This window comes from Bidens hawaiensis, unplaced genomic scaffold, assembly GCF_021521415.1.
Source record: "Bidens hawaiensis isolate Kalapana, Puna unplaced genomic scaffold, B.hawaiensis_p1.1 tig00053101_1, whole genome shotgun sequence".
NCBI classification, from domain to species: Eukaryota; Viridiplantae; Streptophyta; class Magnoliopsida; order Asterales; family Asteraceae; genus Bidens; species Bidens hawaiensis.
The window spans coordinates 45,110-72,011 of NW_027506242.1; the positions used below are offsets into that span (position 1 = coordinate 45,110).

A 26,902-nucleotide genomic window follows, 5' to 3' on the forward strand; every position below is an offset into this window, starting at 1 on the left:
CCACATACTCCTGGTGGATAGGATACCTTACTTATCCTATCTAGATAGTTTAATTAGGTTTTTGATTGACTCAAACGATTAGGATTTTAGAAAACCTTTACATACACTTTCCTCCACTAAATAAATTTCCTTACCCGACAATATCCCCCTAGGAGCCCGTTTGGACCTAATTCCTGTTTATTTGCTAAACCAGACATTACACACCATTTCAGCCTTGGCCTTCACTTTATGTTAACCCTGTGTGATGAAATCCACTTCGTTATCGAGTTGTATATAGTTAGTTGTTGAGAATAGTACACAATGTATATATGTCTCGGTTGAGTTGTAAATATGTGTTTGTCAGAGTTGTATAATTATTTACTTCAGTGTATTGTCTATTAGTTGGTAAAAAAAACAAAAAAAAACAAAAAAAAACAAAAAAAAAAGCCAAAAAGAAAGTCAGTTCTTATTCAGTTATGTAATTAGCAGTCTGTTTATTTTTTATTAGTTGTTTGTGTATTTGTAAACTGGGTTACATCCACCTTAGTCACTAAATATGCCTATTCCGCACCCAACCTAAGCCCCAGCAAAACCTTAGTCCGAGTCTTTATGCAACCGGTGGGTAATGGGTGGAGATAAGACTGGCCTGCAAGCTTATTAAGTTGTGACTCATATTTGGTATTTGAGGGCAGAGACATATACTGGCACATCTTTTGCTAGTCCAGATATTAAACCGATAGGAGTGTTGATAGTGTGAGGGGTATGAACATGTATGCTTTAACTGGAAACAAAGTACAATCGTCTGGACGACTCTATTGTTTTTATTTTAGCACTTAACCGTATTTGTGGGATGTCAATCTAGAAAGTGTCAGTCTTGGAAACTGGGTATGACCTTAAACCTTACTAGTATTAATGGCGATAATTCACATACCTATGATGGAGGTTAATGTTTACTTTAGAGTTTTGCTTGAGGGCAAGCAAAAGATAAGTGTGGGGATGTGATGGTCGGGTATTTTGTATATATATTAGTGTATTAATTATGTAGTTTTATTGAGTATATTGTTAGAACTCTGGTACTTCATACGTGCTTTTGTATTTCAGGTAATTGATCGTTAAAGATGATAAATGCGAGACCTGTACGAGCATGGAATGATATCTCGGGAAGACCGAAGCATGATTTGATGTATTGGGAAGTGTTACAAGGATTCGGGAAGAGTATGGATGAGAAATCATAAGCCAATGCTAAAACTGAACAAGATGGGTTGACAATATGCGACCTTGAAGTAAAACGAGCATATTCTGAGCTAGAAAATGAGTTACGGGAGCCATAATATATGAATTTTGGGTTTCTCGACGAGAGGAATCCAAATATGAGGTTTTCTTTGGTGTCCGTACACGACGGGTAGGGTCTATGGCCATCGCGATACGCGATGGTCTTAAAACACGTGAAAAAACGGATTTTGACCTATATCTTCTATTTTCGGAACCATAATCAGGATTGACGACTTCCAGCAGCTATTAGGCGATTTTGGGTGAATTCCAGGGCTACCAATTATCTCTTGATCAATCCTAATGGCCTCCCTCATCATAATTGAAGATCTATCGATTACGATGCTCGGCTAGTCTTCTCCGAATCATACCCGGGATGTATAGAACTTTTACAGTTTTTCTCATGTGATTAAGAACACCAGGCATAATTGTTTGTGGTTGATATATGATTACTGATGTTTAGTATTTCTGTGTGTTCAGTCGGTTTAGGTTTACGTTGGTCTGAACGATTTGTTACCAGTTGCTAGATAATTGATCATATGATTATTTGATTAGATTGAATACGATAAAACATATAATTGCCCTTAACTGAGTCACACTGGCAAGTACCGTTTGATAACCAGTGCCGTGTGTAAAGCGGTTATTGATGTCTAAGGTTTTGTCTGATTGATCAGTCTGTAGTTAACCAGTAATAATTAATCTGTTAGGTTGCATGAGATTACTATAGGTTGCTTACTTGAATTCCCGGGTGTGATTTGCTTTGTTAATTGATTGAAACTTCTTTACTCGTTTGCTTGTTTAACTCTAAATTTAAATCATTGCTTGTGTGATCAGCACTAAATCTGTTACGTCATAATATTAAAGTTGCTTACACGAATCACATTGACCACATACTCCTGGTGGATAGGATACCTTACTTATCCTATCTAGATAGTTTAATTAGGTTTTTGATTGACTCAAACGATTAGGATTTTAGAAAACCTTTACATACACTTTCCTCCACTAAATAAATTTCCTTACCCGACAATATCCCCCTAGGAGCCCGTTTGGACCTAATTCCTGTTTATTTGCTAAACCAGACATTACACACCATTTCAGCCTTGGCCTTCACTTTATGTTAACCCTGTGTGATGAAATCCACTTCGTTATCGAGTTGTATATAGTTAGTTGTTGAGAATAGTACACAATGTATATATGTCTCGGTTGAGTTGTAAATATGTGTTTGTCAGAGTTGTATAATTATTTACTTCAGTGTATTGTCTATCAGTTGGTAAAAAAAACAAAAAAAAACAAAAAAAAACAAAAAAAAAAAGCCAAAAAGAAAGTCAGTTCTTATTCAGTTATGTAATTAGCAGTCTGTTTATTTTTTATTAGTTGTTTGTGTATTTGTAAACTGGGTTACATCCACCTTAGTCACTAAATATGCCTATTCCGCACCCAACCTAAGCCCAAGCAAAACCTTAGTCCGAGTCTTTATGCAACCGGTGGGTAATGGGTGGAGATAAGACTGGCCTGCAAGCTTATTAAGTTGTGACTCATATTTGGTATTTGAGGGCAGAGACATATACTGGCACATCTTTTGCTAGTCCAGATATTAAACCGATAGGAGTGTTGATAGTGTGAGGGGTATGAACATGTATGCTTTAACCGGAAACAAAGTACAATCGTCTGGACGACTCTATTGTTTTTATTATAGCACTTAACCGTATTTGTGGGATGTCAATCTAGAAAGTGTCAGTCTAGGAAACTGGGTATGACCTTAAACCTTACTAGTATTAATAGCGATAATTCACATACCTATGATGGAGGTTAATGTTTACTTTAGAGTTTTGCTTGAGGGCATGCAAAAGATAAGTGTGGGGATGTGATGGTCGGGTATTTTGTATATATATTAGTGTATTAATTATGTATTTTTATTGAGTATATTGTTAGAACTTTGGTACTTCATACGTGCTTTAGTATTTCAGGTAATTGATCGTTAAAGATGATAAATGCGAGACCTGTACGAGCATGGAATGATATCTCGGGAAGACCGAAGCATGATTTGATGTATTGGGAAGTGTTACAAGGATTCGGGAAGAGTATGGATGAGAAATCATAAGCCAATGCTAAAACTGAACAAGATGGGTTGACAATATGCGACCTTGAAGTAAAACGAGCATATCCTGAGCTAATAAATGAGTTACGGGAGCCATAATATTTTAATTTTGGGTTTCTCGACGAGAGGAATCCAAATATGAGGTTTTCATAGGTCGCAGTACGCAAAGGGTAGGGTCTATGGCCATCGCGATACGCGATGGTCTTAAAAAACGTGAAAAAACGGATTTTGACCTATATCTTCTATTTTCAGAACCATAATCAGGATTGACGACTTCCAGCAGCTATTAGGCGATTTTGGGTGAATTCCAGGGCTACCAATTATCTCTTGATCAATCCTAATGGCCTCCCTCATCATAATTGAAGATCTATCGATTACGATGCTCGGCTAGTCTTCTCCGAATCATACCCGGGATGTATAGAACTTTTACAGTTTTTCTCATGTGATTAAGAACACCAGGCATAATTGTTTGTGGTTGATATATGATTACTGATGTTTAGTATTTCTGTGTGTTCAGTCGGTTTAGGTTTACGTTGGTCTGAACGATTTGTTACCAGTTGCTAGATAATTGATCATATGATTATTTGATTAGATTGAATACGATAAAACATATAATTGCCCTTAACTGAGTCACACTGGCAAGTACCGTTTGATAACCAGTGCCGTGTGTAAAACGATTATTGATGTCTAAGCTTTTGTCTGATTGATCAGTCTGTAGTTAACCAGTAATAATTAATCTGTTAGGTTGCATGAGATTACTATAGGTTGCTTACTTGAATTCCCGGGTGTGATTTGCTTTGTTAATTGATTGAAACTTCTTTACTCGTTTGCTTGTTTAACTCTAAATTTAAATCATTGCTTGTGTGATCAGCACTAAATCTGTTACGTCATAATATTAAAGTTGCTTACACGAATCACATTGACCACATACTCCTGGTGGATAGGATACCTTACTTATCCTATCTAGATAGTTTAATTAGGTTTTTGATTGACTCAAACGATTAGGATTTTAGAAAACCTTTACATACACTTTCCTCCACTAAATAAATTTCCTTACCCGACAATATCCCCCTAGGAGCCCGTTTGGACCTAATTCCTGTTTATTTGCTAAACCAGACATTACACACCATTTCAGCCTTGGCCTTCACTTTATGTTAACCCTGTGTGATGAAATCCACTTCGTTATCGAGTTGTATATAGTTAGTTGTTGAGAATAGTACACAATGTATATATGTCTCGGTTGAGTTGTAAATATGTGTTTGTCAGAGTTGTATAATTATTTACTTCAGTGTATTGTCTATTAGTTGGTAAAAAAAACAAAAAAAAACAAAAAAAAACAAAAAAAAAAGCCAAAAAGAAAGTCAGTTCTTATTCAGTTATGTAATTAGCAGTCTGTTTATTTTTTATTAGTTGTTTGTGTATTTGTAAACTGGGTTACATCCACCTTAGTCACTAAATATGCCTATTCCGCACCCAACCTAAGCCCCAGCAAAACCTTAGTCCGAGTCTTTATGCAACCGGTGGGTAATGGGTGGAGATAAGACTGGCCTGCAAGCTTATTAAGTTGTGACTCATATTTGGTATTTGAGGGCAGAGACATATACTGGCACATCTTTTGCTAGTCCAGATATTAAACCGATAGGAGTGTTGATAGTGTGAGGGGTATGAACATGTATGCTTTAACTGGAAACAAAGTACAATCGTCTGGACGACTCTATTGTTTTTATTTTAGCACTTAACCGTATTTGTGGGATGTCAATCTAGAAAGTGTCAGTCTTGGAAACTGGGTATGACCTTAAACCTTACTAGTATTAATGGCGATAATTCACATACCTATGATGGAGGTTAATGTTTACTTTAGAGTTTTGCTTGAGGGCAAGCAAAAGATAAGTGTGGGGATGTGATGGTCGGGTATTTTGTATATATATTAGTGTATTAATTATGTAGTTTTATTGAGTATATTGTTAGAACTCTGGTACTTCATACGTGCTTTTGTATTTCAGGTAATTGATCGTTAAAGATGATAAATGCGAGACCTGTACGAGCATGGAATGATATCTCGGGAAGACCGAAGCATGATTTGATGTATTGGGAAGTGTTACAAGGATTCGGGAAGAGTATGGATGAGAAATCATAAGCCAATGCTAAAACTGAACAAGATGGGTTGACAATATGCGACCTTGAAGTAAAACGAGCATATTCTGAGCTAGAAAATGAGTTACGGGAGCCATAATATATGAATTTTGGGTTTCTCGACGAGAGGAATCCAAATATGAGGTTTTCTTTGGTGTGCGTACACGACGGGTAGGGTCTATGGCCATCGCGATACGCGATGGTCTTAAAACACGTGAAAAAACGGATTTTGACCTATATCTTCTATTTTCGGAACCATAATCAGGATTGACGACTTCCAGCAGCTATTCGGCGATTTTGGGTGAATTCCAGGGCTACCAATTATCTCTTGATCAATCCTAATGGCCTCCCTCATCATAATTGAAGATCTATCGATTACGATGCTCGGCTAGTCTTCTCCGAATCATACCCGGGATGTATAGAACTTTTAAAGTTTTTCTCATGTGATTAAGAACACCAGGCATAATTGTTTGTGGTTGATATATGATTACTGATGTTTAGTATTTCTGTGTGTTCAGTCGGTTTAGGTTTACGTTGGTCTGAACAATTTGTTACCAGTTGCTAGAGAATTGATCATATGATTATTTGATTAGATTGAATACGATAAAACATATAATTGCCCTTAACTGAGTCACACTGGCAAGTACCGTTTGATAACCAGTGCCGTGTGTAAAACGATTATTGATGTCTAAGGTTTTGTCTGATTGATCAGTCTGTAGTTAACCAGTAATAATTAATCTGTTAGGTTGCATGAGATTACTATAGGTTGCTTACTTGAATTCCCGGGTGTGATTTGCTTTGTTAATTGATTGAAACTTCTTTAATCGTTTGCTTGTTTAACTCTAAATTTAAATCATTGCTTGTGTGATCAGCACTAAATCTGTTACTTCATAATATTAAAGTTGCTTACACGAATCACATTGACCACATACTCCTGGTGGATACGATACCTTACTTATCCTATCTAGATAGTTTAATTAGGTTTTTGATGGACTAAAAGAAACGGGCTTGCAAGTGCTCTTAAGGACATCCTTAATAGAGGCTCACGAATCGCATCCCTCTCTCTGTCACATTAGCACCTTACAAGCTGCATTAATTTCCATACGCCTAGCCGTGTTGCATTTTCTCTTTCCTTTGTCTCTCAAAAAACATTAACTCTCTCTCAAGCATCATTTTTTTCTCTTTTACATCAATGTCTGTGGATGCTAAACATATGTGTTAAAGATGCAACAAGACTAGTGCGCTCACGCCTCGTTTTCATGATTTCATCATCAAACCCTAAGTATATTATTAACCTCTTTACAAAAAATAATATTAAAATCCAATAAAATCTATATATATTAGAAACAAATAATGTAAAACAACTCGTACTAATTTAATCCATATATAAGATTGGCGTACCAATATTATACATATATACAATTGACAACTTTGGTGCTGCTAACCCCTATTGGGCCAAGTGGCGGCATCCAAGTGGTCAACATCATCTTTTTCTGTTTTGTTTTTCAAATTGATAATTAAACGGTTATTTGTCTCAACTTGCCGATGAAACTAGTACCAACGAAACCTGCATCCATATCCTCCTTGGATCGATCTGTTTCAGTTTCTTCAGTCTCCACCAAATCACTTTGTAGATGGAGACATTGAATCAATCTCTAATGTCCTTCAGGTCATCATCATCTATCATATCTGCTAACGGATGCCTTAAATCTCCTCCAGTGCTTTGTCAACGCCCACGTAATAACACATTCTTCATCAAAGCCTCAGTCTCTGCAGTCGAACAACACACGCACAAAAAGGTTGCTCTCATCAGAATTGGCACCAGAGGAAGGTACCGGTAGTTATTATTATTATTATTATTATTATTATTATCCATTAATTTCTTAATATGCTGCTGTTATCGAATTATTGGGGGTGTTCAACGAATCGTATTATTCAAATTTGAAATTCTGAAGTCAGATTCGACATTTTCGATTTGAGTTATATGTGTGTGTATGGAATTATAATCAAGTGCATTATTTGAATTTGAATCACGAATTTAATCTAAAATCATGAATCCGCATTCCATTCGAAAATTTTATTACTGAAGTCGAATCAAATTTGAATTTTTGAAAACCGAATTCGAACCTTGTAATTCATCGTATTTCGAGAAGCATCCGAATACCGAGCACCCCTATCTGTATTGAGATTCATATGTTTTTAATCAATGCTGTTTTGTCTTGATTTATCACTGTCTTATGAGAAAATCGGTTTATGAATCATGTGTGGAACAGTCCATTAGCACTCGCACAAGCATATGAGACACGTGATAAACTCATGGCTTCAAGTAGCGAGCTAGCAGAAGACGGAGCCATTGAAATTGTGGTGATCAAAACGACGGGTGATAAGATCTTGAGTCAACCTCTTGCGGATATTGGTGGCAAGGGTTTGTTCACTAAAGAAATAGATGAAGCTTTGTTAAATAGTGAAATCGACATTGCTGTACATTCAATGAAAGATGTTCCTACTTATCTCCCTGAAAAGACTATTTTGCCCTGCAATCTTCCACGTGAAGATGTTCGTGATGCGTTTATTTCTTTGAAAGCAACTTCATTAGCTGATCTTCCAGCTGGGAGCGTTGTCGGTACTGCATCACTCAGAAGAAAGTCTCAACTGCTTCATAGATATCCGTCCCTTACTGTAAGACCACATGAGCATGTAATACGATTAAAAATACATCCAAACACCCCTAAATTGTGTTATCGTAATCTTTTGTAGGTGTTGGAGAATTTTAGAGGCAATGTGCAGACTAGATTAAAGAAACTAAATGATGGTGTCGTTGAAGCAACATTATTAGCATTAGCTGGACTAAAACGCTTAAACATGACTGAACACGTGTCTTCCGTTCTTCCTATTGATGATATGCTTCCTGCTGTTGCACAAGGTGCGATTGGGATCGCGTGTCGAGAAGGTGACGATACGATGGTAAGTTGTTTCGTTTAATTCTGGTTTTGTTATCTCGATTCATAAGTAAATGGTTGAAAATTTGAAGTTAGAGGTGTGAGTTTCTGATATGAAATGAACACACGACATGAACCTAACATCAAGTTTGTGTGTTGAGCTAAATGGGTTATTTTCGGGTTGGTCAGGCGGATTGACTCTTTTGTTCTTATAAACTTGTGTTATATTTATATATATCCTAACTTATACTGATTGTGTATTCTGTGCCAAAGTTTAAAAGATAAAATAGAATTGAGCATCGGGTTTTATAGTTTAAACATATTTGTTGGGTCAGTTTTGTGCTCAAACCGAACCAAAAACTGAAAATTTATCTTTTGAGTTTTTGAAAATCATTCAATTTCGGTTTTACCATTTGGGCTAGACATCTATGGACTGAAAAAAAGAATTAGCAGAAAATAATGAATCTGGCCATAAATATTTTTGTTAATTAATTATTATGCCTTTGAGCTAAAACATTTAGTTACACTATTTATTAAATTCTTATAAGTTTCTTAAAATTTAAACTAAAAAACGAAAATCCATATTTTCGATTCAGTTCGGTTTTTTCGGTTTTGGTTACACGCAAAACCGAAACACAACTAAAAGTTCGGTTTTTACAAAAACATAAAACCAGACCGTCAAGTTTCCGTTTGGGTTCGGTTACGGATCGGTTTTTTCGGTTTCATGCACACCCATACACATTCGTCATTTTGGTTCTAAATTTGTCACTTTATAGTCTCCACATGCAAAAAAATAGAAAATTTTCTGGGTTAAACGGGTTGTGTTTGTATCAACCTGCGAATAAGCATTTTGTGTTCGGATTTGGGTAAAATTTCTGGGTTCATGTAGGGTTTGGATAAAATATCTGTTACGGGTCGGTTTTTTCGGTTTCATGCACACCCATACACATTTGTAATTTTGGTTCTAAATTTGTCACTTTATTGTCTCAACATGCAAAAAAATAGAAAATTTTCCTGGTTAAACAGGTCGTGTTTGTATCAACCTGTGAATAAGCGTGTTGTGTTCAGATTTGGGTAAAATTTCTGGGTTCATGTAGAGTTTGACCCATCAACACACGAACACGACCAAGTTAACTACATGGGTCTGAAATAGTAAAATACTTGTGCCAAATGTGATTCAATTTTGCAGGCTAATTACATAGCAAAGCTAAACCACGAAGACACAAGGTTAGCTGTTGCATGTGAACGGGCTTTTCTATTAACACTTGATGGATCTTGTAGAACACCGATAGCCGGATACGCGTGTAAAGATGAAGATGGAGGATGCCTCTTTAGAGGGTTAGTGGCCTCGCCTGATGGAACAAAAGGTGGTTAATAAAACACATGGTTTATGCAACATGTTTGGATAATACTTGATGACTAATGATTGTTGGTTTATGATTATAGTTCTGGAAACTTCTAGAAAGGGATCATATACTTATGAAGATATGATTCTGATGGGGAAGGATGCGGGTGAGGAACTGCTCTCGCGTGCGGGTCCTGGTTTTTTTGATAGTTGAGGTCTTTGAATTCGGGTAGCTTCTGGTGAGTTTGTTTTGATTTGTTGTATCATTTGTGTAAAGAATAGAATTTGTCAATTTGATTTGTCCTGTGTAATGTAGTTTTGTTGATCATTCGTGTAATTTAAGGAGAGAATTTCTAGATTAGTTTCTACGATTGCTGGTTTGCATTCATTTTTGCAATGTGCTGTTTTTTTTAGCTTGGATTAATCATGTATTGTTTGTATTTGGTGGGTCTAACGGGTGAAAATCGAAAATCTTGGCTAAAACTGAAGCGATCCTGGTCCTTTGTACGTGTGCTCTAATGCTTGTATCTAAATTATCTTCTTAATACATTAGTTAAATGGTAGTATCGTACAAGTGCCATAATACTAAGAAATATTGATTTCGTTCGGGTTAAACTAAGCATTTAGAAAAATGACGGGCATGATTTGATAACTTATCTGTTGAATTATGTTGAGAATCGTTAAAAAGAATGCATATGATATGATAAACATTTCCATATGGGGTGTACAGCTGATGGTAGAGGTGGCAACTGTGACAATTATGTGGCTGTGTCAAACAATGGTTGTGGGCGGGTACTTGGATCCATTTTAGGTTAGCAAGGTTTATATGATACGAGCGAACTGTTTTGACTTGTGGGTACATCCAAATTGAGTAAAGTTGAGTACACTGAAATTGACTTGTTATATAATTTGAGTTGAGTCAAATTAATATATATGCAAATAATTTTTTTTTTATTCACTCAAATCAATCCGACTACAGAAAAAGGAAATTGGTAACGTTGTCACATCTCTATGTTTTATTTTAAAGTCAAGATTGTATCTTTAAAAATGGTATGCCAACTTCCATTTGGGTTTGTGTTCAGGAATGGGGACATGTTTTGGTCATGTGCTTAATGAATAATAGTGTGTTTGGGAGCAACTTCCATTTGGGAAAAATATTTTATGGGCGTGTTCGTTTCACAGAATTCGTGGAAATTCAAAGGAATTGGAATTAAAATCCCATGATATGGCGTGTTCGTTTTGCTGGAATTGGAATCTTAATTTCATTTTGGTGTGTTCGGTTCAAATAATTGGAATTGGAATTTAATTCCTTCAGATACAGGGATTTCAAATCCTTCCAAAATGTGGAAGAATTCAAGGAAGTTCATTGGAATCTTATCTAGCGTTTTTTTTAACGAGGAAAATGAATAAAACGTTTTAGTTTTTTTTTTACTTTTTTTGTTTTTAATTTATATTTTGAGTTATGAATTTTTTATTATTATTTTTGAATACTTTTTTGAGGTGTTTTTTATCTTAATAGAAAACCCATAAAAAAATTCAAAAATATAAAAATAAAAATAAAATCACAACGCAAAATATAAATAAAAAACAAAAAATCTAAAAAAACTAAAATGTTTTCAGCATTATCATTGATAAATAAAAAAAAAAACTCCTCGATTCTTAGTCACTTGTCAAACGAACATATTAAGAATGTACTTGGATTTAAATTCCCCCTAATTCCAATTCTTATTGGAATGTTCAGATTCCAAATCCAATTCCTTCAAATTCCTAATCCTATCAGATTCCAATTCCAATTCCATTCCATCCGTGAAACGAACGCGATAGGTTTAGTTAAGGACAAACTCATCACATGACAACCTTATTTTCTAACCAAATGACATATTAATCTTCATAGTCAGTACTCGGTAGAGTTTAACCTTTATTTTAGAAACAAACCGTGACGAAAACCTGTCTTGATTTCCTATGAAATAAAGTATTAGGAAATGAAACCAATAAAAATAATCTAATCTTTTCTTTAATTCTAAGGCCATAGTTCATGGGTATATATTTACGCCCCTTAACTCAACGTAGATGCCACATTGCCTTCTTTACTCCCTTTCACTCCACCTCACGGTCCTCACCCTAAAGATATGGTTTAACCCACATTAACAAGGATGAAGCTTAAGCTTAGCCCAGGGGTTCCCACCTTTCAAATTTCCCGTTTTTTTTTCGAAATTTTGAGCCCGATATTAATCGTTTTTCGTCCAAGCTTCGCCTCGGTTAGTTTAATTGAAAAATAATTCTAAATCATTGTGTATAGGAATTCAAAGTCCGTTACCACTTTAATTCATCCTACTTTTAATGCCCCTTAAACCATGAAGGGAGTGGTGTTTCATTCTTTAAACTTTGCCAAATCATCTTTAACGCCAGATGCGTTAAGGTAAGGTTTAATCATTTCAAGTTTGGGGGAGTTCAGAGTTGATTCTTTTAGCAAGTACTTTTGTTTTAAAATTTCACAATGTTCCTAATTAACTTTTTGCAAATTATTTCAAACCCGAAGTTTTCATATAGGAAAAATATAGTCATTACGACTTAAATATTACAAATTTGCATTTTTATCGTCAGGTAAATTTGTTGCTTATCATTCCCATGTACTACTATACAATTTGTTTGTGTTTTAGTAAAAGTTTAACATAGGTTTTTCAAATGTTAAAAATTAGACAACACAAAAAGGCGCGAAATCCTTTGTTTGTATGTCTAATTCGGGTCGTGTTTGTAACTATCACATCTAGATAAAGTTAAGATGCCTATAAGAAAAATATTTCCCTATTCTATTTTGTTATATAAAAGTTAGAAATTGTCAATATTAGTACAGGGGCTGATTTGTCATTTCTGGATAGTAGTAAGTTTGGGTTAATAATGTTAGCTTCTGGAAGTTAAAGGGGTTATGTGTCAATTTTCTCCTCAGGTTATAACGACTTGTAACAAACACTGATTTGGGGATTAGGGTATATATAGATCAAGAACTCAATTAGTTAGTTAGTTAATACTTTCTCAATTACTCTCTCTGTAATCTTTCATCTGTTAATACGATTGTAATCCTTTGTTCTTGATATTCAATTGTTCGATTCGTTGGTGTTATTTTCAACAATTGGTATCAGAGCCACGTTGGCTCGATTCAACGATTTAGTTCGATCAATTCCGCAATACGAAGATCAAGATGGTTTCCACTAAGTTCGAATTGGAGAAATTTGATGGGAGAAACGATTTCTCTCTGTGGAGGGTGAAGATGAGGGCGTTGTTGGTTCATCAGGGCATCTCCGATGCTCTGTTGGGGGAACCAAATATGCCAGAAGTTTTAACGGATAAAGAAAAGAAGGATATTCTCGAAAAGGCGCATAGTGCAATCATTCTGAGTTTGGGTGATCGAGTGTTACGAGAGGTGTCGAAAGAACTCACTGCCGCTGGAGTCTGGTCCAAGTTAGAATCCCTTTATATGACAAAATCATGGGCTAATCGTTTATACTTGAAGAAACGGTTGTATACTTTTAACATGACTGCTGGTAAGTCTCTTGAAGATCATACAGATGAGTTTAATAAACTCATCTTGGATCTTGAAAATATTGAGGTTGAACTTGATGATGAAGATCAGGCCATAATCTTCCTGACTTCATTACCATCAACTTATGAACATTTTGTTGATACTTTAATGTATGGAAGAGAGACGTTAACCATGGAAGAAGTCTTGGCTGCTCTCAATTCCAAGGAGTTAAAGAAATGGTCTGATCATAGTGATGATGGTGGAGAAGGTTTGTTTGTGAGAGGAAGATCTGTTCAAAGGGGTCCAAGGAATAAGGATCATTCAAGATCAAAATCAAAAGTCAAGAAGAGGTGTTACTTGTGTAATTCTGAGAAGCACTTCAAAAGAGATTGTCCAGAGTTAAAGAAGAAGAAAGGTGAAGCTAGTGGGTCAAAAGGGTATAATTGTCATATTGGGAAAGATAAGTCAGATGACCATTCAGAAGGTTATGACAGTGCAGATGTATTTTGTGTAGATAGTCATGATAGTATGAAGCATCAGTGGGTAATGGATTCAGGGTGCTCATTCCATATGACACCTGTCAAAAGGTTCTTCAAAGAATTCAGGGAGGAAAATCTTGGTACTGTAAAAATTGGGTGATGATAGGCCCTGTCAAGTACTAGGAACTGCTATTGTTACTCTTAAATTGAAGAATGGGGTGCCATTTGATCTTAAAGCTGTGAGGTATATTCCAAAATTGAAAAGAAGTCTTTTATCGTTAGGTACTCTTGAGAAGTTAGGGTATCATGTGAGTTTGAAAGATGGAAAAGCTAGAATAGTTAAGGGTTCTATGTTGGTTATGGCTGGTACTAGGAAAGAAAATAACATTTACTTGCTAGAGGGTAGTGTTGATCTATTTGGTATAGTAAATAATGTTCAAGAAAATGCTGAAAGTGCAGCTTTGATGTGGCACAAGAGGTTAGGTCATATTAGTGTCCAAGGACTTGTTGAGTTAAACAAGTAACAAGTATTGGGAAAACTAAGTAGTTGTGACATTAACATGTGTGAAAGTTGTGTTTTAGGCAAGCACAAAAGAGTGAGTTTTGGCAGGGGTAAACATTCCACCAGGGGTATTTTGGACTATGTCCACTCAGATCTCTGGGGGCCTGCTAAACATGATTCACTTGGTGGTGCAAGGTACTTCTTGTCTATCATAGATGATTACTCTAGAAGGGTATGTATATATGTATTAAAGAATAAGAGTGATACTTTTGAAAAATTCAAAGTGGAGAACCAATTTGAAAGGAAACTTAAGAAACTAAGAACTGATAATGACTTAGAGTTCTGTAGCGAGGAATTCAAAAAGTTTTGTAGAGCTAATGGTGTAGCCAGGCATTTGACTGTTCCTGGTACTCCTCAACAGAATGGTTTAGCTGAAAGGATGAATAGGACCATAGTTGAAAGGTTGAGGTGTATGTTAGTTAGCTCTAGTCTGCCAAAAAGTTTTTGGGCAGAAGCTGCCACAACTGCTGTGTACTTGATTAACAGATCTCCCTCAGCAGCTCTTGACACGATGACTCCTATGGAAGCTTGGACAGGAGAAAAACAAGATTACAGTGGTCTAAGGGTGTTTGGATAATTGGCATATGCTCATGTTAGTCAAGGTAAGTTGGAACCAAGGGCTGTTAAATGTGTGTTTCTTGGTTATCCTGAGGGTGTTAAAGGGTATAGGTTGTGGAGATTGGAAAACAAGGGTAAAAGGGTCATTATTAGTAGAGATGTGAAATTCAATGAAGAGGTGATGTACAAAGATGTTGTGGGGGGGGGGGGGTGCAGGCACATCTGCTAGTGGTTCATTGAGTGGTGATGGTGTTCAGATTGAGGTGGAGCCTAGTATAGTTGAAACTGGTGAGGAACATGACAGGGGTAATTCTGTCAATAATGAAATAAGTCCTAGTATTGCTAGAGATAGACCAAGGAGGAACATTGTGCAACCATTGAGGTATAGAGAAGGTTATGATATCTCTGCAGTTGCTTTTATGGCAGCAGAGAATGAAAACTTGTTTGAGCCACTAACCTTTGAAGATGCAGTTAACTCAGTTGATAGAGTTAAGTGGTTAAAAGCAATGAATGAGGAAATGGATTCATTGAATAAGAATAGAACGTGGGAGCTTGTTGAGAAGCCTAAAGACAAGAAATTGGTGTCTTGTAAATGGATCTACAAGGTAAAGGAAAGTTTAGAAGAAGGTGGAGATCCAAGGTACAAAGCAAGGTTAGTTGCAAAAGGGTTTACTCAAAAAGCAGGTATTGACTACAATGAGATCTTTTCTCCTGTAGTCAAACATACTTCTATTAGAGTGATTTTGTCATTAACTGCTTCATATGATATGGAGTTGGAGCAGTTAGATGTGAAAACAACATTCTTACATGGTAATTTGGATGAACAAATATATATGAAACAGCCTAAAGGATATGAGGTTAAAGGTTGTGAAGATATGGTGTGTTTGTTAAAGAAATCTTTGTATGGTCTAAAGCAGTCACCTAGACAATGGTACAAGAGATTTGATGATTACATGGTAAGTAATGGTTTTAATAGAAGTCTCTATGACTGTTGTGTATATCATAGAGAATATTGCAGGGGCAAATTTGTCTATTTGCTTACTAAGCTATTGTTGAAAAATGAGTTTGATATGAAAGAGTTGGGAGATGCAAAGAAGATTCTAGGTATGGAAATTATAAGAGATAGAAATCTTAAACAACTCAAGTTGGTACAGAGTTCATATGTGCACAAAGTTTTGGCAACTTATGGGATGTCAGGTGATAACACAAAGTGTGTTTCTACTCCTATTGGTGCACACTTCAAATTATCTGCTAATAATTCTCCTAAGAATGATGAAGAGAGGTCTTATATGGAGAAGGTACCATATGGTAATGCAGTGGGGAGTCTGATGTACTTAATGGTCTGTACAAGACCAGATATTGCATATGCTGTAAGTATGGTAAGTAGGTATTTGTCTAATCCAGGTAAAGTTCATTGGGAAGCAGTAAAATGGATTTTAAGGTACTTAAAAGGTACAATAGATGTTGGGTTAGTCTTTGGTCAAAGGGGTGAGGTTAGGGGCAATTTGGTCATTGGTTATGTGGACTTTGATTATGCAAAAGATATGGACAGGGGTAGGTCTATTACAGGATATACATTTCAAGTATTGGGAAGTGTGGTAAGTTGGAAAGCTCAATTGCAAAAGGTAGTAGCCTTATCTACTACAGAATCTGAATATATAGCTTTGACTGAAGCTGTTAAAGAAGGTTTATGGCTGAAGGGTTTTTTGACTAATCTTGGTGTACAGTTGGATGATACTTTGGTATATTGTGATAACCAAGTGGCTGTACAACTCTCAAAGAATAGTATGTTCCATAAGAGAACCAAACATATTAAGGTGAAATTGCATTTTATAAGAGAGATTGTAAATGCAAAAGAAGTCAAAGTTGAACAAGTTAAGTCAGAGGAGAATCCTGCTGACATGCTTACTAAAGTTCTTCCAGGACCAAAGTTCAACTATTGTGTTGAAAGGTTAGATGTTGGTGTATGACAATTGAAACTTTGGTGGAGATTGTTATATAAAAGTTAGAAATTGTCAATATTAGTACATGGGCTGATTTGTCATTTCTGGATAGTAGTAAGTTTGGGTTAATAATGTTAGCTTCTGGAAGTTGAAGGGGGGTTATGTGTCAATTTTCTCCTCAGGTTATAACGACTTGTAACAAACACTGATTTGGGGATTAGGGCATATATAGATCAAGAACTCAATTAGTTAGTTAGTTAATACTTTCTTAATTACTCTCTCTGTAATCTTTCATCTGTTAATACGATTGTAATCCTTTGTTCTTGATATTCAATTGTTCGATTCGTTGGTGTTATTTTCAACATATTTTAATTTACTTGCTACATTATGTTAAAAAGATATTTATAACACTACTTTTTATCCCCCGTATTACAGGGGTTGTTTTACATTATTTGTTTCTAATATTTATTTATTTTTTGAATGTTTATTTTTTTATTGTATAAAAGTTAATAATATACTTATTGTTTAATGATAAATTGTTTCGCAAATAAATGAGATGTTATAACCCGGTTTAAAAGCTATATGGATTTGATAAGACCCAAGACCCGTTTATTTTTTATTTTTACTATAAAATTGGTTTATTAATTACTAGTTTTAGCCCCCCCCCCCCCCGTATTACGGAGTGTTTTACATTATTCGTTTATAATATTTGTATATTATTTTGGATTTTAATTTATTTGTTGTAAGGAAGTTAATACTATACTTAGGAGTTGATGATAAAAATGTTCACAAATAAATTAGACGTTATAACCCGGTTTAAAAGTTATACAGGTTTGGTGAGACCAATGACCCGCTTATTTTTTATTGTTAAATTGTTTTTTAATATATAAATAATATCTACTTTAAAAATATCAGAGATTAATTTTTAATATATCTTTATTCTATAGGATTTTCATATCAAATATTTGGTGAGATTAATTTTTAATTTAATTAAATGTTATAACTCTTTTAAGGGCTATCTAGGTTTGGTGAGACTCATACCCGTGAATTCGGGTCAAATGCATGAGAAAACTCAATTTACAAATGAAGCAATCTGGTATCTTGATAGAATATAAGGAGCAACCAGAGAGTTTTTAAAGGTTTCGTTATTATATATTTAAGTTTTAATGATTAAAAAAATTGTTTCGTAAAATAAAAGCATATTAGAGTTTTTTTTATTTACAATCTTTAACAATATACATAGCATAATATGTTGACGATAACATTTAAAGTTATATTCTTTTCAATATTTATTCTTTAACAAACACGCTTTGTTGTTGATTTTTCAATCTTACCAAGTTTTTTGGATTTCACCAAATATGTTGTGAAATATATTCTAACAACATATATTAGTATAATATGTAAATGTTTTTTTTTATAAAAATAAATATATATAAAATAAATAGAGTTTAAAGAAAAATTAATAATTTAATCATGTTATAGATATAATATAAATTAAATGTAAAAGGAAAGTAAATAATTGATGATCATTGACATATATTAGTTTTTTAGGTTTACCTATGACATATATTACTTTTGGAGGGGAAAAAATTATGACGATTAACCACAGAGTGACATGTGTTCATAATTATTTTATTTTATTAAAATAGGTAGATAAATAATATATATATATATATATATATATTAAATAAATTAGATATTAATTTTTAGTATATCTCTACTTTATAAGATTTTTATATCAAATATTTGATGATATTAGTTTTTAATTTAATGAGATGGTATAACCCGTCTAAGAAAATATGGGTTTGATAAGACCTATACCCATGAATTCAGGTCAAATGCATAGGAAACCTATATTTAAAAATCAAGCAAATCTGGTGACTCCAAAAAAGGGGGAGCGACCACATCGCGACATGTAGAATTTTTATGGTTTCGTTTATACATATATTAGTTTCTAATATTTATTTATTTTTTGAATTTTTATTTTTTTTATTGTATGAAAATTAATAATATACTTATGGTTAGATGATAAATTGTTTCACTAATAAATGAGATGTTATAACCCGGTTTAAAAGCTATATGAGTTTAATGAGACACAAGACCCGTTTAATTTTTTTATTAATAAAATTGGTTTTATAATTATAAATAATATATCATTTTTTAAATAAATTAGATATTAATTTTTAGTATATTCCTACTTTATAGGATTTTTATATCAAATATTTGATAAAATTGGTTTTTTAATTCAATGAGATGTTATAACCCGTTTATGAAATATATGGGTCTGATGAGACTCATACCCGTGAATTCGGGTTAAATGCATGAGAAACCTCTATTTAAAAATCAAGCAAATTTGGTGGCACCAAAAAAAAGGGGAGTGACCACATCGCGACGCTTAAGATTTTTTATATATATTATAGATAGATAATTAGCATTATCAAACACTTTACATATAAAAGTACATCTTAAAACATTAACCTCGTTAATAATCGTAATTAATTTTTCTAACCAAGTGACAAAATTATATCATCTATTATAACATAATTCTGTTGCTTTAAAATAAAAAGGAAATAAAGAGGGGATACAACTAGAACATGTTCTTACTAAGTGAATTAGGTTGGTAAATGTCTCAACAATATCCCTTGGCACAAGCTATATATGACTCAACAAACCCCACCTATGTCAGTGGATGATCCCGGGATATCTTGGCGCAACTTATCACGTATTCTGTCTATATTTGGCTATCATAGAAACTAAATAACATTTTCGATAAAAAACACAAGTAAAACACCAAAAATACAAATTAGTTATATCGTTAAACAACAAAACAATAAATAATAGTGTATATATATGACAGAAGTAACATAGAATTTGTGGGTTCAGGTTTTAACCTAAACAAGTTTGTGCTATTAAGATTTGAATGTGGAAAACGATAGTTTCGACTAATAGATGAATGGTTGACTCTTGGGTCACCCTGCAACCGGTACACCAGATCCCTCACCGACCCAGACCCATCATTTATAAGTTATCTGATAATTTATTTGTAACTCACTTGATATTAACAAATAACAAAGCTATTAAGATTTGCTTTTATGATCATGACAAGAGATTTCTATTTAGTTTTCATGACATAGAATTAGAGGCTTGTACCTTGTGTTCTTGTCTTTTATTATTTTCCTTCTATTTCATTTGAACCAATTTGTGTTGAATATAATTTTCTTTATAGAACAAGTGAAAATGTAAGGTGTCCAAATTTCAGGTATATTAATTTCCTCAAATAGTCAAATAGACCAAGCAAAACCCCTTACCTCAATGTCACGTCACAGTCTACTAACGGTACACCATTTTGTTCCTACGATACTTATTTAGGCCATTCCTTTTCTGGTGGAGTGGTCATGGAGATTTTTTTAAAGGTTTTCTTATAGGGTGACAGAATTTCGAGTATCTCTGAAAGCCAAAATTTGTAAAAGTAACATGTGGTGTGGAGCTCCTAAATGTTTGTTGTTAAAAAAAGGATACGTTAATTTGTTTATTTAATGACATCTATTTAGTATTATTCCATTAATAGTTTCAAATTTTCCTTCTTTTTTTAAAACAAATCAACGAATCAAATGATGTTTCTATTCCAATTTTTCTCTCTTCTTTTCCTTATGAATCAATTTTTTTTTTCTTAAAAGTTTCATTAACATCTGATTGGTTAGATGTTTGTGATAAAGATTATTATTTTATTTTTTATTTGATTCATTTATTATCGTATCATACTTAGAACCCGTTTATTACACGAGGTAGGAAATATAATACATAAAGTTATTAAATATCAGTTACTTATGCCTCTTTCAAACAAAAAGACGTATTACACTTACTAGTAATTTTGTAAAAAATCAGAAATAAATATGTAAAAATTAATATATTACCGGGTTTCAATTTTCTTTTTTAATAAACATATTCAACAATTCATAATAAATAAATATACTTTATTCCTAGACCATTCTTCAAGTTATCACTTCATTCAACCATAATTCACATAAAGAACACTTTGATCTATGTTTCTTTTGTTATAAAGCACAAGCCAAATGATCGAAGAACATACAAAACTCATTTTGGATTAAAAGAAACATCTAACAACATACACCATAATAACAAAAAAAAAGTAAAAAAAGATAACACTCGATAGGGTTTGGGGTTCATTGCCAAAGCGTTCTTGATCTCTTAGAGGTTGTTAAAGATGGACTAATCTGAGGCACCGTGAAGCAATGTCCGTTGTCGGGTACCCGATTTCTGCTTAATTTTGTCCCATTTGTGATCTTATTAATATTATTGTAATCATTTTGAGCAAATACAAGTGACGATCCGTTAGTTGCTTGAACTCCAAATCCCATATTTGATCTGGGTTCGAATTGTTGAAGCACCTGAGCATACCGCGCATGCGGTGGTGCCTGTGGGACCCATATCCCCATTGAAGACGTTAAAGAACTGTTCAAGCTTCCATCTGTTAGATCACTACCCCATACTGGCCCTGGATCATTGTCACCAACCTGTAATTTATTCTATTGAATTAATAAGATGCTGTAAGATTATTAAATATAAATAGAGACAAAAGGCAGACCACTCGTGTGCTACTAGAGATCAGATAGTAAAAAGCTCGAAAAATAAGTTTGTTTAACAATTAACAAACGTTCTGAAGACTAAACTTCACTTATCAAGAGGACTCTTAAGCATAATGAGCAATAATATCATTATAACTTTTATTTAACATATATTTTTATAACAATCATTTTTATATATATTATGAAATAATTGCTAAATATTGTACATTATGTATATATAAAAATTATAGTTAAAATATATATGTACATATAAATTCATAAACACTAATTAATAAAAAATAAATGGATCATGTTCAAACAGGCTTGTGACCTTGAAAGAGTTTACTATTTATGACGTTTTTATTGATAGTATTAAATACATGTTTATATAACAATTATTGTAATATACAAGCTAAAAAAACTTATATTGTATTACATTTAAAAGTTATTAAGTTATAATAAAATGTTAAATCATTTGTATAAATCTTTAAATAAAAAAATAATTAAACAGAGACGAGCTTGAAAAACTGGTCATGAATCAAGTCAAGCTCTGGCTTTAAAAATATATTCAAACTTGCTTAAACTCGACTCGACTCGTTTACAGTGATTGTCGGTGACAAACCTTAGAGAAACTTGGAGGAGGATCAAGAAAATCTTCAACGTGCCAACCAGGAAGCGTCTCAATCAAATACTCCGATATGCTACTTGTCGTTGACTCTTGTTGGCAGTTGGTAGCCTTAACACTTATAGCCTGATTATTCATGATCGGATAAGTAACCGGTTTCTTTTGTTGATCAGGTACTACCACGTTTGAATAACTTGTAGAGAGTAAAGTCAACGGAGGAGTTGAGGAAGAGTATAAAGAAGCCGTGGGAGATAACTTAACACCGGTTAGAAGAAACCGGTTGTGCGTTTGTGTGTGTTGGTTGACTTTATGAATAGCAAGATCACAGTCTTTGCATAGTATGGCTCTATCTTGTTGACAAAACAAGAAAGCATTTTTGTCCTGGCAGATATCACACACGGGTGAGTCTTTCGGAGACGGGAGTAGGAGGGAGAACCGCGGGTGTTTTCCTGCGAGTTTGTTGGCGTGGTGGACGCGGTGGTCGCAGGCCAAGCATAGGGCGTCTTCATCGGCCGAGCAATACACCGACGCCTCGTTTTCGTTGCATACGTCACATTGGATCTTCATTATTATTGGGTGTTTGGTGGCGGTCCGATGGTGGTGGTAGGTGGGTGTTGAGAGTTTGGGATGCTAAAATGAAAAGTGATGAATATGATGGGTGTTATTGGCAATAATAGTAAGTATAATATTAAAATGGAAAAGGATGAATATGAAAGTTGAAGACCAATATAATGGGTGTGAGGTGGAAGGAAACCAAAAGTGGTGATGATGGAGCTTTTGTTTTGTAACTAGATACGGGTAATCTTAAATGGAATAAGTTTCAATAATGAAATGGAGAACGGGCAAGTAGGGTTTGAGATATTAGATTGAATTGTTCAACCTGAATACGACTTGTTTGTGTCGTGTTATGTTTCGGTCGTGTTTTGATTAGTTTGTGCATGAAGAAATTGTTTTAATCAAAAGAAAGAGAACCTTATCCTTCTTTTTCACTCCCTTTCAACTTAAATGCATGATTGATACGTGTTTTTCATATCATAGTTATGGTTCCATACCTAGCATCTAATGTGTTCTTGTCTTTATTATTCGAAACTACAAAAAATCTGAGGTTTTATATCACTTGTCGGACAAGAGGCATGGAGGGGGTTTGAGTGCATTAATGTTATAGGTTCTTTGTTGGATTTCGATTTAAGAATAAAGGTGATGGGGGATATATTCATGTCAATTTTCCAAGGTTTCAAAAGATGTGTTTTTCGATATTCTAGTATACCAAATAAACTGGATTGAATTGGATTGCAACGAACGAAAGTTAATACTTGCTCGATCTGCCACACTACAAGAAACACAACCTCATTGAAGTTTACCATTTATTACCAAAACGCTTTATTAGAGTCGTAGTAATTGATTGTTTAACTTGTTACTAAGTCACTACACATGAACATTAAACCAAACAACGAAGATGACATGATTCTAAGCTTGTCTAATAATAAATATATACATGTGAGTCGACCATATTCAAGTTAAACAATTTAGTCCATCAATCTGTAACCCATAAACCTAACATGAATGTTACCCTTATGTGACCTCATCTCTCACTAGAAACTGTTGCAAAATGTGGATATGAAATGGCATATCATAACCTCAAACATATAGATTATTGCACTTTAAACAATTATATTAATTTCTCTCACCTAAATCCTTTAAATAAACAATTATGAAAATATTTTATGTGGATTTCTAAATGATGATGTCGGGATTCTCTTGGTCGACATATTGCAGAACATGTTGGATCACATATAACTATTTATTGCATTCTATAATGGAAGAAACCTAAATGAACGTCCATTAAAACTTAATAAAAGAATTTATGCAACATTAGCGCTGTCTTTTCAAAAGATAAAAACATTATAATTGAGATCGAAAGGTCGTCTTAATGATCTGACCCTCATTTTCCGTTTAGAATAAACACAGTATATATTTATCATTTTTGCATAAATGTTTCACAAGTAGACAACTCCTTTATTGGTTCACTGGCAAAAGCTAGTTAGAACGGCAACCAATTCCGAAATGGAATACGAAAATGTTTATATTTTCATGTGAACTTGTAATATTAATAAAAAGTAAAGGGTGCCCGGCCGGTTCAAATGGACAAACTTGACAGAATATGTGTTTGATTCCTGATATAACCCTTAGTCGATTGATTTCTTACTAGAAACGCATACGATCTTGTTTTTGTTCAACTTTTCCTTAAGTAGGTTGTTTTACCTATTTTATTTCCATTGATGTAATAACACCAACTTTTAACATATTGACTCCTGATTTTTACTCTTTTTTTAATATAATTATATTTTTAATCAAGATAAACAAACAGGAAACCTACCAACCAATAATAATCAAATCTATCTATTATAAGAAAAGGGTGCAGTTACTGTACGATAATGCTTAACGTACGGTAGGTACGCGAGACGCTCAAAGGCAAAAAAACAAAGGCAAAAACCTAAAACGCTCAGAAAACGCTCACAAAACCTTAAACGCTCGTTAAACGAACCATCTTTGTGAAAAAAAGTGAAAAATTGATCGATTAACCATCCAAAACTGTTTTTTCGGTGAAGCGATGATTGATTGGATATGTATTGACGATTCCGAGATGTTTGGATGCGATTTCATGGGTCGATTCGTGAAAAACGAAATTCGAGTACGTATTTGTACGATAAGCATTAGTGTATTGGATCTTTTCTCTATAAGAAAATACTACTTAATTTTGCCACTTGTCAATCACATAGCCATCCTTATCTTTTTTTCAACATATTTCAATATTTGACACCTTATCTTTAAGTCATTTCAATATCATCATCATCATCATCATCATCATCATCATCATCATCATCATCGTACTCAGTATATCCCACCAATAGCAATGCTATGGTAGGGTCTGAGGAGGGTAAGATGTAGACAGCCTTACCTCTATCCCATAGGGATAGAGAGGCTGCTTCCGGTGAGACCCCCGGCTCGATAGTAGTTTTGCATCAAGCCTTGGACATAAGGCACATAGCACTCAATCATCAGGGACACCGGCTGATTGGTGCATGTGCCCTTGTCTTTCGGCTATCAACGCCACCACATGATGCCTGATTAACCTTCCGCCACTTTTAACGTTATTTTCACGAGATTAGTAAAATAACGTCAAAATTAGTGCACTTTTACTTTTGCCCACCCGAGGTTTCACACATATATACATTATATGCGCGCACCGCAAGCAGGGCGTAAGTCATTTTACTAATCACGTGAAAATATAAGTCATTTTACGCCCTGCTTGCGGTGCGCACATATAATGTATATATGTGTGAACCCTTGGGTGGGCAAAAGTAAAATTGCACTAATTTTGACGTTATTTTACTAATCACGTGAAAATAACGTTAAAAGTGGCGGAAGGTTAATCAGGCATCATGTGGTGGCGTTGATAGCCGAAAGACAAGGGCACATGCACCAATCAGCCGGTGTCCCGATGATTGAGTGTTATGTGTCTTATGTCCAAGGCTTGATTCAAAACTACTATCGAGCCGGGGGTCTCACCGAAAGCAGCCTCTCTATCCCTATGGGATAGAGGTAAGGCTGTCTACATCTTACCCTCCTCAGACCCTACCATAGCATTGCTATTGGTGGGATATACTGAGTACGATGATGATGATGAAGTCATTTCAATATATGAATTCAAATTCATTTTTATTAAAGGTAACTTCTAATTGATTCATTCATTAGCATTAAATGGTGAAATAAGAAAATAAGGTGAAATTGCAAGTATGTTATAATAAAATTTTAAGTCACATGTAATTGCCAATTAAAGAAAATAAAGGTGCATCATTGTCTAAGAATTTGGACTTGTATGGTAGTAAACTACAAATTGTTTTTAACCGGGATTTGAACAACAGTGCATTATATTTTATATAAGATTGGTTTAAGATTTTGATTTTAAGTTTTTACATATGCATTTGAACTCAGGAAAATGTGTATTTACTTAAATTTCTCCAAACATTTTATATACCTGTAGATTTTTTTTTATTTTAAATTATATATAATTTACTATAAAACGATTACAATAAAGTGGCAGGCAAACGAGCAACAAACTGCGCCGCAACCCCCTTTTGAATAGCAAAACCAATCCTGCTAAATACGAAGCTTTGGGACCTAGAAGCTGAAGAGGTTTCATGTACGACACGCTGAACCCTACTCAAAAATTTCACAGCCTCTAGGGCCAGAAAACCAAATTTCATATAGATATTGCAAACATAGAGAGTACCTATTACATATATCTTGGTGTTTAGTTTTAATTAATTCATTAAAGTTGAATATTACAATTTCCAAATTTTCATCTCCTCCCTGAAGACACGAGCAACTGAGTAAGTACTGTCGATTTAGGGTTTATGTGACCACCCTCGACCTCCGCTTCTGTTATCTTGGATTTATCTCTCTCCAGAGTGAAACAGAGGGGAGCAGGTGATAGACGATGAAGGATTCGCCTATGGCCTCCGGCCGGTGATGGCGAAGTGGACACCAACCACGCTCTTTTGTAGAGAACACCGATTTCCAGATATAATTTCATCATCTCGCAAGTTTAATTTTAGTAGCGTATGGTCTAATTCCTTTATATTCTCTTGAAATTAAGGTAATATTAGTATGTATGGTTTTAATGGATCTTTCAATTAAAAATTTACTCCTATCTAATTATTGTTTAATTTTACCTCTTTTAATCGTGATTGATATTTAGTCAAATTTGTTGAGGTAGGATTTGTATAGTTGTGAGATTTATGGCCATTGTTTGATACTTTATGCAATCAACATGTTCAAATTACTTATGTACTGTTTGTTGTT

The 26,902-nt window shown here is 34.3% G+C and overlaps 2 protein-coding genes across 3 annotated transcripts; one reads left to right on the forward strand and one right to left on the reverse strand.

The window, feature by feature from the left end:
* Positions 1–7,113: 7,113 nt before the first annotated feature.
* Positions 7,114–10,336, forward strand: LOC143617205 (porphobilinogen deaminase, chloroplastic-like). The gene is made up of 5 exons (XM_077089836.1): positions 7,114–7,310; positions 7,753–8,158; positions 8,237–8,443; positions 9,608–9,785; positions 9,865–10,336. The coding sequence occupies exons 1-5, from the start codon at positions 7,114–7,116 to the stop codon at positions 9,975–9,977; spliced, it is 1,101 nt and encodes a 366-aa protein (XP_076945951.1). The 3' UTR covers positions 9,978–10,336.
* A 10,494-nt stretch (positions 10,337–20,830) lies between these two features.
* LOC143617211 (B-box zinc finger protein 21-like) lies at positions 20,831–22,632 on the reverse strand. 2 transcript variants are annotated; one of them, XM_077089841.1, is made up of 2 exons: positions 22,034–22,632; positions 20,831–21,360 (listed from the first exon to the last, which is right to left on the reverse strand). In XM_077089841.1, exons 1-2 carry the CDS (start codon positions 22,601–22,603, stop codon positions 21,010–21,012), a joined length of 921 nt encoding a protein of 306 aa, XP_076945956.1. In that variant the 5' UTR covers positions 22,604–22,632; the 3' UTR covers positions 20,831–21,009. The 2 variants fall into 2 exon arrangements, with proteins under 2 accessions (XP_076945956.1, XP_076945955.1); XM_077089840.1 differs by having other exon boundaries at positions 20,831–21,372.
* Positions 22,633–26,902: the final 4,270 nt, after the last annotated feature.